Source organism: Ceratotherium simum, chromosome 5 (assembly GCF_057802395.1).
Source record: "Ceratotherium simum simum isolate JZ-2026a chromosome 5, ASM5780239v1, whole genome shotgun sequence".
In the NCBI taxonomy this organism is placed as follows: domain Eukaryota; kingdom Metazoa; phylum Chordata; class Mammalia; order Perissodactyla; family Rhinocerotidae; genus Ceratotherium; species Ceratotherium simum.
Genome location: NC_141904.1, coordinates 41792835 through 41807400, shown reverse-complemented (window position 1 = coordinate 41807400; position 14566 = coordinate 41792835). Strand labels below are relative to the sequence as shown.

Below are 14566 nucleotides of genomic sequence, written 5' to 3'. Positions count from 1 at the left end.
AATGTGGGAAGGCAGAGATTCCTGTGGGGCCTGGGGATACACAGGGCTGCTGGCCAGGCCACTAAGTGGCCTCAGACAGCTGTGCTTTGAGTCTGTAGCTCTTCCATAGCCTTCTTCCCCTGCAGCTGTCACTTCTCTTGTGTTCCAGCAGCTGCTGTTATCAGCTGCCATATTTTACATGCCTTTGTCTGGGTGACAGCCGAGGGCAGGGCGTCACCATCCCCAGAGAAAAGGACATGAACTCTGTGACGGCTGTCTCCAGTCACAGGCATTTTCAGTTACTTTGGGGTTCTTGGAGGACTCCAGATGGCCAAGTTCACTACCACTGTGACCTCTAGACAAGTAATAATGGTCATGGCTAACATCTATTGAGCCAAGTACTTCATGCAAAGTGTTTTACAAGCATTAACATGTTTAGTCATAAAAATAACCAAATGAAGTAGATCTTGCTTTTTCAATTTTGCAGATGGGAAAAATGAAGATCAGAGAAGTTAAATAACTTGCCTAAGGTCACATAGCTTGTAAGTAATGGAGCCAAGAGTTAAACAGATCTATCTGGCCATAGAGTCTCCATGCCCAAGTCATACAAGTGTTGTATGTATGTATGTATATAAACGTATGTTAGTTGCTTATGTTAGGTCCCTAGTTCTGGCAGACTATGAGGTACAAGATTTTCAAATTTAGAAGTGTTTAGCTGAGGGTAGGCACAGGTACCAAGTTGGGACCCTCTCTCACTAGCAGGAGCAGCTGCAGCAAGTCGGGAAATGTGAGGACCACCTGGCACCCAGGAGCCCAGGCTCTGGAATGTCCTCTGAGGACCTGGCTCCATACCTGGGTGAGAAGTGGAAAGACGAGGCTGCTGCTCAGGCCCCTGCAGAGGTAGGTATGTGAGCGTCCTGGAGAGGATGAACAGCCTGCCAGACACCGACCAGTGGGATGGTGGGAGCTGGAGATGGGGTATTCCAGACTCAACTGCATAACCTCGTGTCTCATCCTGAGAATTTTTAAAGTCCCTCCTCACCTCTGGGCTCATCAGCACGGTTTCAGTGGGAAGAGTGAGGCTCCACGAGCTGGGGGGCCGAGGACCAGTGGCTCGACCTCTCTGAGCCTCCGTGTCTTCATTTATGAAACCAAATGTAAAGCCTACTTGTTAGGATTCTTTGGAACCTTAAATGAGATGCTGCTTGTCAAGCGTTTAGCTCCTGCCTGAAATGGAATAAGTGCCCAGAAAATGACAGCCAAGAAAAAAGGAAACAAAAGACATTGCACAGAGAAAGTTAAGTATCTTTCCGAGCCAGCGGATGAAAGTGGGAGCTGCTCGTGGGTGAAGAAGTCTTCCCTGTGATCCCCCCCTCGGCTTTCTTTTGTCCACATCATTTTCTCTAGCCAAAAACATGCTGGTGCTCTGGAGAGGCTGTCTGTAGTGAGTACTGTCCTGACAGCCTTCCACAGACTGAGCAGGAAGAAGAATTAGGGTTTAGGAATGTCTTACAGGAGGTAAAAATAAACTTGGTGGTTTCACTACAAACATTTGAAGAAAACAAGCTGTAGGGAAAGAGGTGTCTGTAAAGATTTAGCGTCTTTAATAGCACTGTATTAAACACAGGAATTTAACTTGACACCTAGCCACTGAGTGCTGACACTCGGACAGGCACTGGGCTGGGCAAAGATAAGGGAGACATCATTCATCCCCAAGTTATCAAGCCCTTCAGCCTGAGGAATGTCAGCTACTGGCTGTGTGCCCCTGGGCCAGGCTGACCCCAGCAGGGTGCGATAAGAGGGTGGGCTGAGATGGGATTTGGGGGCCCTGGGTGAACACAAGCCACTCGGTTCTGGCTGGGTGAGGGCTGCCACCTTCTTCATGTACGTCGTTTTTCCTGCTGAGCCCTTTAAGGACTCCCCTGGCTAGTTTTCTCTGCTCGATGTTTTCAGTATACCACTGCTGGGTATTGGTTTTGTTTTTGTTTTTGTTTTTTCTGTCCATGACCCTGACCAGGCAGGGAGGGGCCTGACAGTGACAGATGGGGACGCACCCCACCATTTGGGTCCATTAGCCAAGCTATCAGGTTTACTAATGTGAGAGCAGCTTCAACTTCTAATTGAATTCATCTGGAGACATTATAGGGCTGGAGCTGCCGGGAGGGCAGCAGGGCCCCCACAGCCTTGCTCCGTGATTAAATATTCAAGCCCAGTGAATGCTGAGAGTCTTTATGGGTGTAATTACGGTGTCTCGGGCCATCGCCAGCACTCCATCAGGGGCCTGGAGGTTTAAAGCCTCACACAGCTAAACCTCTGGGGCTCCACAGAGAGCATCACTGTTCTGGGCGTCAGCTGTAGAGGCACCAGATGCACAAGGGACGTCGTGGTGGTCCAGTCTGAGGGGCTCTCCCTGCATCTCGGAGCTCTTGGGCAGTCACACCTGCAATGACCGTGTGCAGATTAACTGGCCCCTCAGAAAGCTGAGAGTTCACTATCCTGAGCTTCTGCCCTGCAGAGAGTGGACGACATGAGCTCCTCGGAAGGCAGCACAGTGGACTGCCCAGACCCTGAGGAGATGCTGAGGAAGATCTCTGAGCTGGCGGATGACCTTGAAGAGCCAGACGACTGCTTCACGGAAGGTAAAGTGGCAGCCACAGGCTTCCTCATGTTAACGTTAATTAGGGTCAGAGTCTGGTTCAACAAACACTCATCCGGCACCTCTGTGTCTAGGGCGCTGGCCTGGAGTCCACAAGAGAATGACACACAGGGCCCCTTGCTGCCTCACTCCTGCTTGAAGGGCCAGCATCAAACACAAATACCACGACTCACAGCAGCCTGGCAGTGGGATCTGCATCTCACGCCCCGTCAGACACTGCAAACGATGCTGTGCCTGCCTCATCACCCCTGAAAACACCTCACTGAGTTGTAAACCAGCCCTCTTGAGGTTGAAAAGAGAAAAGGTGGTCACCACCATAAATGCTCTTGATCTGGGACGTAAAGGACCCAGAGGAGGGCCGTGACATGCCTGTGCCCCTCAGTCTTTTGTGTAACTCGGAGAGGCAGAACCTGCGTCTCACTCTTCTTTTTCCTTGATGTTTAGAACAGCGAGGCACATTATGTTCTCAATAGATATTTGTGCAATAAATGAATAAACATATAGTTCATACTATAGAAGTAATTGTATCCTCAATAATAAAAGAATAAAAATTAAAAAAAACACTTCATTGAGTCTCTAGTTGCACGTGACCCTGGGTTGGGCTGGACTGGGCTTGGCTGGGCTGAACCCAGGCCCCATCCCAGCCATGTGGCAGCCCCTCAATTCAGCACAGGCTCAGGACATAGCCCCTCAGACAGCACCAGGCCCAGGCCCCATGACCCGTCAGGCCTCCAGAGATGAGTAGGCATAAGGACAGGGACCACTGGTATCTGTAAGAAGGAGGATGGCTGGGGCGGAGATGAGTGGACGAGACCAATGGTGGAGAGGAACACCTGAAGGGCAGGACTGAGAGACTGCCTGAAAGGAACCCCGCTTCTCTCATATTCCAGGAAAGCATTCTTTTCCAAAGGGGCGGCAAGTGGGTTTCCCAGCAGAGTGATTTCCCTGCAGGGTTGGAGCCAAAATGCTCCTCCTTTCTCAGTGGAACATCACTCACCATCAGTCACCTCTCCCCACAGGCTGCATTCGCCACTGTCCCTGCTGCAAAGTGAATACCTCCAAGTCTCCATGGGCCACGGGCTGGCAGGTGCGTAAGACTTGCTACCGCATCGTGGAGCACAGCTGGTTTGAGAGCTTCATCATCTTCATGATCCTGCTCAGCAGTGGGTCTCTGGTAAGGGGAGGTAGGGTCCCTGCCCCAAAGCCCTCCAGATGGGATCTCCCACAATCCAAAGGGCCTGTGGGGCTCCCCTGATTCCTGGGCTGAAAGTTTCCAACTTGTGGTTGGGAGGAGAGCTGCAGCCCAGCACAGGCTCCTCTTAGCAGCAGGGCATGGTAGGTACTTGAGATGCCCAGGTCATGGCCTGCTAAACCTAGCAAGCAGTGAGTGTATGCATCCTACTTTATAGACGGGAAAACTGACACTCAAAGGGCTTTAGGGACTTGTCCAAGGTTACCCAGCTTGTCAGTAGCAAAACCCAACTTTGCTCTTATTTGACCTCAAAGCCTCTGACTTTCCACTCTCTGACTTCCCAAACACACTGGCCTTCTCTGAAGGCCGAGTACAAAGAGGACCATCCTTCCCTGTCTTATCAAGCCACTTGCAAATACCACTATTACTCAAATCAAATCATACTATTACTCACAGCAAATCATTACAACAGCACTTCTCAAAATTTAATTGCCTGGGGAGCTTGCTAAAATGCAGATTCTGACTCAGTATGTCTGGGGTGGGGCCTGAGACTTTGAATTTCCAACAAGCTCCCGGGTGATGCTGATGCTGCTGGTCCATAGACCACACTTTGAATAACAAGACCTTACAGGCATAGACATTCTGAGTTAGGAGACACTTCCTAAGCCCCTTGCTGCATGCCCAGCTTTGTAGGACAAGGAAGGATGCTTCTCTGTGTACAATCTCAACTAATCTTCCCAATGGACCTAGGTAGATGTAGACACAGGAAGGGACTCATCATCCCCAGCTTTCTGCATTTTATGGAGGAGGAAGTCACAGCCCAAAGACATGAAGGGACCTTCCCTGGGTCCCAGCTAATTAGTTAAAGGGCTAGAACTAGAGGCCCACTCTCCTGACACCTGGCTCCCAGTGTTTTCACTTGTCTTGCTCCTCAGGTGTCACTTACTCCCTGAAAAGAATCCACTGAATATGTGGGCACCCACTTAAATGCCAGATTTCCCAGGAAGGGTGCCAAAACTGCTCAGGGGGTGGCCTCAGCCTTAGCGGGGAGCAAAGGCAGGTGAGAAGGCATGATCTGAGAGGTGGGAGAAAAACTAAGCCAGCCACAGCTTGTGCCGAAGGAGAAGAGAGTTTCACGGAGAAGGGCTGCTCTGCCATTTTGGGTGAGTGGAGAGGGTGTGGCAACCTCTTAAGGTGCCCACTGCCCTGGCACAGGGCAGTGATTCCACCTGGAATGGCAGTCTTGGTACAGTGCTGGGTGCAGAGGCCACATTGCAGGGCACGAGGAGGCTGCAGTGCTTTCTCCACACCTACTCTTCCCTCCTTCCTGTCCTCCTTGATGAAAACAATAACCCCCGTTGCTGTTGACTAGGCTGTTGACTAGGCTCTTTCCTTTTTACCCCGCTGGCTCCTGTCTTTCCCCATAGGCCGTCTCTCCTCATTTCTCTTCTCCCCTCTCCCTTGCTCCTTCCTTTCTCTTGACTCTGCTTCTCCACACACCCAGCTGCTCCCCCTCCCTCCCAGCAGGGAGCTCAGATTCTGTGCCAGCTGCTGGTCCCACCCTAGCCCCTCTCCCCTCACCTCCTCATCTCCTTCCCCAAGGGACTAAACAGGCTGGCACCAAATTTAGTCTTCCTTATGCTTTCAGTTTGAGTGCTTTTAAAAAAATAACATGAGTTTTCATCTGACAAAGTAAAGTGCAAAAAAAAAAAAAATACTTGAAAATTATGGGAAAATGCAAAGAAAAAATATCATCCATTTTCCTATCACTCAAAGAGAATCTCACTTTGAAAACATTTTGGTATACTTCTTCCCATCTTTCTTATGCATATACTACATAAATATTACAAAACTGAAACCACATTTATGCATTCTGTAATTTCTCAGTAAATATGCTCCTCCTATCTCATTTAAGGGCTACAGTGTATCCCATTACAGGAACATGCCATAATTTATTTAACTAATCCCTATGTTTACTTCTAATAAGCATGGGATATCCTTAAGTACACTCCTTTGGAGACACCGGCTTGTTTCCTGTCTTAGGTCCAGTCTTAGAGGCAGAACTGGAAGCAGAGATTCTTGCGCAGTTTGTGGAGGGAGCACTCTGAGACGGAGCCTGTGAGGGAAGCAGGACAGAACAGGGAAAGGAGCTAGGAAAAGACGTGGGTTCCGCTGAAGTCCAGCCTCAGCCTGATCCCTCAGTAGCTCTGAAGTATAAAGGGCGCCACAGAGCTGTCCCACCTTGAGGCCTTTTAAACCCTCAGTCAGTCACTGGCTGAGGGCTGCCCCCAGATGGGGATAGAACCTCCTAAGGTGGAGGCAGTTCCCTTCAGCCCAGGGAAGTCCTCAGGAAATGCAGACATTCCTGAGGTGTAGCAGCAAAAATTCATGGCACACGGGGGATGGGCACACGGGCCCCTTAAACAGGATCTGGGTGGGGCACCAACAACATCTAGTGTCCTTAGGACAAATTCTTGAAGGCAGAATTTCTGGGTTTCTAAAAAACCTTTCAGTCATATTACCAAATTGGCTTCCCAAAAGCCCAAACTAGCTTGCACTCCCACAGGCCATGTATGAGAGTAGCCGCTGCCCCACACTACGCTAACTTTGGGGTCCTCCCCACCCCTGCCCCACTGCTATTTCATCTTCACCAATCTGATTTTTTTTTTAAAAGGGCATCTTCTTTTCATTTGAATTGCCTTGATTGACAGTGAGATAGAACATTCTTTTTCAGAGGTTCACTGGCGATTCTTATTTTCATTTTTGTGAACTGCCTGTGAACATCCTTTGATGCTTTTATTTTTAAACCAAGTCACTGTTAGCATCCCTTTGGTTCACTTCCAAAATCCAATTCGAGAAGGTTTCGTTTCTCACTTGCATTCAGCTCCCCTGCAAAGTCGAAGAGAGCTGTGTGTCCCCACAGGCTCTGAGCAAGTCATGGTTTATGTCTCACAGTGCCTCCTCACTCTCCCACCACACCTCCCCAGAGCAGAGAAAACAAACTGATACAGGCAAGCTGGTTACCAAAGCCCTCCCAGGGGCTGAGAGGCTGAGGGCAGGGCTGGCTGGGTCCTTCACTGTCACTGCGCCCAGTGCTGTGGGTACAGGCACCCTGCCATTCTGCTCCCTTCTTCCAGGCCTTTGAAGACTATTACCTTGACCAGAAGCCCACAGTGAAGGCTATGCTGGAGTACACCGACAGGGTGTTCACATTTATCTTTGTGTTTGAGATGCTGCTCAAGTGGGTGGCCTACGGCTTCAAAAATTACTTCACCAATGCCTGGTGCTGGCTGGACTTCCTCATTGTGAATGTAAGTGGCTCAGTGGGCACACATGGAGTTTGGGGTCCTCATTTTTGACTGATTGCTGCAGCTAGTGCAAAGGAAACTTAGAGGCCCGGCCCTCAAGGGCTACTCCAAAGAAAAGTCTTGAGCACTTAGCAAGGGGTCTGAGAATAGCCCTGCACACCTGTGAATGGTAAGATCCAGGTAGTACACGATTCTGGCACAATGGTGACCCTTGGGTGAGTCCTTAGTTCCTAGACCTCCAGCTAGAAAGATGACTTACTGCCCGCTGTGTTTTATATCCAAAGCAAGATGCCACATGAGGCTTTCAAAGGTCTTATGACCTTGCTTCCACTGACAGGGCTTCTGAACACTAATACTTATATCACTTATCCTGTTTATTGGCTCTACCAATTTCTTAGGCCTACTAGGGGAGCTGAGGATGGCATAGTACAGAGACTCTGCCCACCTGCTGACTCAATGGTCCCCAGCCCTGGCTGCACTGCGGAATTACCTGGGGAGCTCTTAAAAATACAAGAAACAAAGACTACTATTCCCAGAGATTCAGATATGACTGGTCCTGGGTGGAGTCCAGGCATTAGCATTCTGTACAAGCTCCTGGGTATGTCCAATGTGCAGCCAGGATTGAGAACCACTGAGCTTATACGGCTGGCTTCTCCCCAGCAGCACTAAAATGGACAGAGGGTCCCTTTGGAGAGGTGATGAACTGGAGCTCACGTGTTCAGACCCATACTAACCTGTGGCCACTAACTTGTCCATGAAGAGGTTTACCAAGCGCCTTCCACACATTAGACTTGTGACTCCTCAAAGCCATGAGGAGACCCTCTTCCATAAAGTCTCTTAGGAGCCTTCCTAACCCCCAAAAGCCAGGAGTGATCTCTGTCTCATCTTAACCACCACAATCCTCTATCTCTATCTAGGCCTTTGCCCTCTTTGCTTTGCAAGATGGCTGTCTGAGTTATTTGTTAACTGCTGTACAGCTGAGGGTCCCTGCAGGCAGAGGGAGGCACGTGCTCTGTTTGTCTATGCCTCCCACACTCCAGCAGCCACCAGCACCAAAGTCTGCACATCAGAAGTGTCAGAAAATGTGTCTGTATTTGGTGCCTGTCCCCTGAAGCTAGATGGGTCCAGTACAGAACATTCTGTCCGTCTCCTCTGTTGGCAGGTCCTCCACAGCAGGTCTGTGCACTCAATTCTCTTCTTTCCTGATACCAATGTGCTAGCAGCATCAGGCCACTGTACCACAGGGATTAGCTGTGAGGCCTGAGATCTGAGTCACAGGTGATCATTTTTTGCATATAAAATATTCATAAATGAAGGCAAAATGTTATATTCTTGTTACCCACCCCCGTGAGGGGCACAGTCACTCCTATCTATGTAGGTCTCACTAATTTCAGTCCTGATCACATTAAATGGTCACTCACTCATTCCATCCATCCTCCTACTAATTCTTTCTTCTGATCACCCCTTCTTTTTCCATACATTCCTCCTTCTGTCATCCAACCATTCACTCTTCCTTTTTCTTCCTTCCAAACATCCATTCATCTTTACTTCTTCCATGTATCTTCTCTGTCAATCCTCTTCTTCCATCCATCCATTCTCATTCTTCTTTCCCTCTTCCCTTCTGCCCATCCATTCATCCTAACCTTCCTTATAGCCATCTATCAACTGGTCCTTAATCCTTCTATCTTTCTATCTTTTGATTCATCCTTCTATCTAACAATCCAATCATCTAACCTTCTACTCGCTCATTCATGCACCTTCCATCCAAGCATCCTTCTATCCACTCATTCTTCTATCTTTCTATTTTTCCTTTAACCCATTCATCTCTCCTTCATTTCTTCCACTCATCTGCCCATTCATCCACTTTCCTTCCATTCATCCGTCCATCCATTCATCCATCCAATCAACCTTCCATCCATTCTCTAATCTCTTCCATTCATCTATTCTATCTAACACTCTGTCTTTCCATTCATCCATCAGTCTTCTTCCAAGCCATCTATCTTTCCCCCATCCATCCACTATTCCATGCTTCCATATTTTATCCTTTCTTCTTTGCTTTCTTTCTTTTACCCTTCCTTTCAACTATCTATTCTATCCATCTTTGTATCCTTTAACCCACTCTTCTATCCAACCATCCTTCAACCTTCCATCCAGATGTTCTTCCTTCTTTCTTTCCTTCCTTCCATCCATCCCAACACGCTTCTATCTTTTCTTCAATTTATCAAATGTTTTCTCATAAATACTCGATATAGATTGTCTTATTAAGTGCTCTGGGAGAGATAGAAGCCAATAAATAAAAATTTCCTATCTCCAGGAGTTTACACTTTAATCTTCCAGCAAATAAGACACACTGAGAGAAATAAACATATTATGAGGAGGGATGTGGTGAGCACTGCTGGAAGTAATTAGTGTCTTAGGCATACAGAGACATGAGTCTGCTTCCGCTCTGGGGGTAGGGTAGTTGGGAAGGCTTCATACTGGATGTGGCATTAGATATAGGGCTTAAAATGAGCGGGGGCAGTGAGGTGCAAAGAGGAGTAGGGGGGCCAGTTTTAACTAAAGGATGACCCTGAGCAAAGAGACAGACTGGTACATTTAGCAAACAGTTTAATTTGGGTAGAATATATGGGTTAAATATGACTGGAAAAGTAGGCTGTGGACATATAATACAGGCTATGGATTCTGGAGCTTATCCTGAGGGTGACAAAGCACCAGAGAAGGTCGGGAGTAAGAGAGAGACATGATCATAATCAAATTTGCAGTGGGATGGATGCAATACTAAGGCCTAGAGACCAGTTGGGAGGCTAGGGGCCTGAGCAGTGAGAGTGGAGCTGGGCTTGGGTGGGAGGGCTTTGATGGAGAGGCCCCAGATCCTGATTGCCCCAACTGCAGATTTTGCACGAGGCAGCCGTCTCATGGGGCAGAGAAAAAGATTGAATAGGGTCCAGCATGGAACTGGCCCCAAACCTCCCTGCCTTCAGTCAGCCAGGCAGCTGGGTGCCATCTGCTAGTGTCTGGGGCCTTGCATGGATGAAGGAAGGGGGTCCTTTCCATTCCAGTTCTTTGTCCTGGTGGAATAAGCCACCCATTTAGAGAACAGGCATTGTTTGAGGCTCTTACACCCAAGTGTAAACCCTTGCCTTTCTGAAGTTCTGGTGAACATCCCTACCTAGCTGCCAGGATAAGCTAACCCTGAATTCAGCCCACGAGTCGTGGTGCAGTTGGGGTCTCACATGATTGAGTCACAATCTCTGGCAAGCTCAAGCCTGGGCATACGGTGTCTCCCTGTCACCTGCAGAGTTCCTGGAAGATGTGACCATTTTTCCATGTCAGTTTGTATCCCTTGCAACCCTTGGTCCAACACTTAAAAAAAAGTGAAAAACTGGGCTGGCCTGGTGACATAGTGGTTAAGTTCACGTGCTCTGCTTCAGCAGCCCAGGTTTGCAGGTTTGGATCCCAGGCACGGACCTACACAGTGCTCATCAAGCCATGCTGTGGTGGCATCCCACATACAAAATAGAGGAAGAATGGCACAGATGTTAGCTCAGAGACAATCTTCCTCAAGCAAAAAGAGGAAGATTGGCAACAGATGTTAGCTCAGGGCCATTCACCAAAAAAAAAAAAAGTGAAAAACTGACAGACCAATAGGGACTCACAACTCAGTCATTATATCTCAGCTGCCTGTCAAAGCTGGATCTGTGAGCCCATGCCAGTCCCTCTTACTGAAGAACTACAGAGCTACAAGGACGTTGGAATTCTCTTGATCTGACTCTCTCATTTTACAAGGAGTGAAAGTGCAATGTGGACTACAAGGCACTGACCCAGGGTCACAGAAAATCAGAGGTTGAGAGGGAACTAGGCCCCACCCAGTCCAGGACTCTTTCCAGCCAATTTTCTGGGCAAATACAATTGAGACTCACTTTGTATTCCTCAAAATAGACTTTCAGCATAACCTCCATGAAGAAACATCATCTCTCCAAGTCTCTGAAAGTCAATCAAAGTTTCAAGGCTGTTGGTGCCCGGCTGGTGCCCTAGAGGGGAAACGGAAGGTTGATTTAATACACTGCAAGATTGACCACCTACATACCAGGGGCTGGCAATGTGAGACACTGAGTTTTTCTTTCCCAGAGGTTCAGATAAGTGATGAATGAATCTTTAATAAAAGCGAAGGGATTGGACTCACTCTAGACCTCTTATAGGAATTCAGAATAAGGTGGGAGCCAGGACGGGGACAGTGGCTTAGACAGAGTAGGGGATGGGAGGGATTTCCTGTCTCCTTTCACCAGGACCACCGTTCTGGAACCCTAGAGTGATGCTTTTCCTCTCTGCCTACACTCAGATCTCGCTGATAAGCCTTATAGCAAAGATCCTGCAGTATTCTGATATGGCATCCATCAAAGCCCTTCGGACACTCCGCGCCCTGCGGCCACTGCGGGCTCTGTCTCGATTTGAAGGCATGCGGGTAAGACCTATCTCCAGACTGCTCTGGTCTGCAGCATTTGGTGTCCCTCTCCCTGTTACGCCCTCCACACCACTGACCCTGAGCTCCAGGCCCTGACCCCACAGGTTGGCTCTGGGTCCTCACTTCCTGCTAGACGTTGGTGGTGCTGCAGTGTCCTCACTCTCCTAGTTCTCCTTCTAGTCCCTTTGTGAGCCCCTCTTCTCTTCTCACCTCAAATATCACATCTACCAGGACTCAGACCTCCCTCTCTCTGGCTCTTAGCAAAGTGATCCCGCTTCATGGCTCCACAAGCATCTCTTACCTCAATCTCCCCACCCTGCCTCTTGTCCTTATTGCCAAAATCTCTGGAACATCCCAAGTTCTTCATCTTTCCGTGACAAATAAGCCTTTCCTCTGACACTCTATTTAAGTGTAGTGACATCATCAGCTCAGCACCTCAGCCACCACCCACTGAAATGCATCTTCTCTCCAACCTAATGCAGTCATCGGGTCCTGTGGATTTTTCCCTTTCATCCATCCCTTTCCTCATCCATCACTATCAGCTTCCACCTTGCCCTCACTACCTCAGGATGGAATGCTCACGAGCCTGGCCCTTGTCTTATGGGGGGACGAGGGACTGCTAATTCCACCGCTTCCCATAATTACAAAAGTCTCCTGGTACAGAAAGTAAGGTTTTGCTTTCTTCCTCCACCATTGACTGAAAGAAGACATCATATCTTCAAAAACAAAAGTGGGCTTTTAAAATTAACTTGTACCTTTACAAACATTAGGAGCTTATGATTGAAATAGTTTGATATTTATTTTATCTCCAAGTTGCTGATTTATAAATAAGAATGTTTGTGAATGTGGATTTAGGTTTTCACTGATTCTTGACCAAAGCATACTATAAACTATACTGTATGTGTTGTATTTAAGGAAAATAAAGCAAGGTTCTAAAAGTCTGTATGTACGAGCACAACACACATACTCACACTTCTAAATGAGCATGTGTGTACTTGTAAATTCGTCCATCTCCTCAATTCTGAGGAAAGACACTGAAACCTGCCCTGAATGAAATTTAGAGAGAAGGTATAAACCCATCTTCGGCTGCCCAAAGTCTTTCAGTTTTCTGAGTCTGAATTATTGCACTAATTAACCCACTTCTCTTGCTTCCAAAGGCCACTGGCTCATGAAGCAGCCTGAATGAGTGTAGAAAGAAGTGGGATCCAGCAAGGAGGGGTGGGGCATTTGTGAGGTTCCAGGTCCTTTTGCGTGTCCCCCCAGGTGGTAGTGGATGCCCTGGTGGGCGCCATCCCGTCCATCATGAACGTCCTCCTCGTCTGCCTCATCTTCTGGCTCATCTTCAGCATCATGGGCGTGAACCTCTTTGCAGGGAAGTTTAAGAGGTGCATCAACACCACCGATGAAAACTTTTCTCTTGTGCCTTGGTCTATTGTGAATAACAAGTCTGACTGTGAACGTCAAAACTACACTGGCAACTTCTTTTGGGTCAATGTGAAGGTCAACTTTGATAATGTTGCAATGGGTTACCTTGCACTTCTGCAGGTGGTGAGTCTTGAGATCAAACATCTCTTTCTTTGGATGCTCGATAACATGGAGGGTCTGGGGTCTCCCAGAGATGCTATGTAGAGACTTTGCAAAGGGTAGCACTCAGTGTGAGCTGAGGTCATTTCCTATTCCTAGAGACTACACCGTGAGGCTAGAGGGTCTTACCAATGAGTGTGATCTCACAGTGGTGCAATTAGACCAATGTGGGCTAACAGAATAGAATAAAAGGATGGGCCTGCCATGGGCTTGTAGGAGGTGGTGGCTTAGAATTCACTGCTATACAAAATAGCCACATGTTCAGTCTTCTGCTACAGATCATCTCCTAAAGGGTAATAAATTATGTTCTAGGTCTATTGTAATGATAGATAATGCTGGTGATGATGACAGTCAAACACATTCACACTTCCATTCATTCATTCATTCATTCACTTATCCTTTGTCTTCATCCGCTTGGTCATTCAGTCCTCCATTCATCGAAGCACTGATGCAATTGCTTTTACACTTGTCATGCAGTTACCCACGAGTTCCTGCATTCCACTGTTTGTTCATGCAGTCATTCAACAAATAATCCCTGAGTAGCTATGGTGTGCCAGGCATTGTGCACAGCCCTGGGAGATACAGAGACAAGTCAGAACTCCAGGGGGGCCAATGCTCTATAAGAAAAACAAACAAATAAGTGAATCAAAACAGAGTCCAGTGTACACAGATGGGCAGACACTGAGTGGCCTCTGCTCCTTGTTTCCAGGCAACGTTTAAAGGCTGGATGGACATCATGTATGCAGCTGTCGATTCCCGAGGGGTGAGTCTCAGCCTGCCGTGCCTACTGCCTTCCCCTCCATGTGACCTGCCCACACCAGTCTATTTGAAATGGAGTGAAGGTGGCCTTGGTGCTGGAAGAGGTGATCACCCAGCAGCCTGGCACTATCCTTCCCTGGAGCAGGGTCCAGCTGGCCCTCTGTTGGACATTAACCCAACCTAGCCTGTTCCCTTTCCACGCACACCCCCCAGGCTTCTCAAGCTCTTCCTCTGCTCACCATTGAGGAAAGTAACAGATAACTTCTAAAGGACCGTGTGTGAGGGCACTCCCTGGGCAGAGGTGGGAGCAAGGGCAGTGGGTAGAACAAAGGAGCATCTGAAGGAACAAGATGGCATTTCAGATACTATCATGGCAGCCAGGTAGAGGAGATGAATGCTGTTGGGGAAAGACCTTTTCCCTCTGTGGCAGACACTGTGCATGACCTGTCCAGTATCCCCCCAGCCACCTCTGAGTTCACTCGCATGCTGGGTTTCTGATTCTCCATCTGAGACTTGACTTTCTTCAGTGCTTCAGAGCTTGCTCAGCAGCCCCTCCCTTCAGGGTGGGGGATTTAATGTCCCCAGGGGCAACCCTCAGAGAAAAGTTTTGGGTGTCTGTAGACAAA

General features: G+C 48.2%; 1 protein-coding gene across 2 annotated transcripts in view; it reads left to right on the top strand.

Moving 5' to 3' along the window:
- SCN10A (sodium voltage-gated channel alpha subunit 10) overlaps positions 1–14566 on the top strand; it is an 89484-nt gene that overhangs the window by 62661 nt on the left and 12257 nt on the right. For both annotated transcript variants that reach the window (XM_087431719.1, XM_087431720.1), the window contains 7 exons: positions 742–879; positions 2495–2618; positions 3655–3809; positions 6965–7138; positions 11475–11597; positions 12861–13145; positions 13891–13944. In XM_087431719.1, the coding sequence (XP_087287845.1) occupies positions 742–879; positions 2495–2618; positions 3655–3809; positions 6965–7138; positions 11475–11597; positions 12861–13145; positions 13891–13944 (1053 nt within the window). The remainder of the gene's footprint in view (positions 1–741; positions 880–2494; positions 2619–3654; positions 3810–6964; positions 7139–11474; positions 11598–12860; positions 13146–13890; positions 13945–14566) is intronic.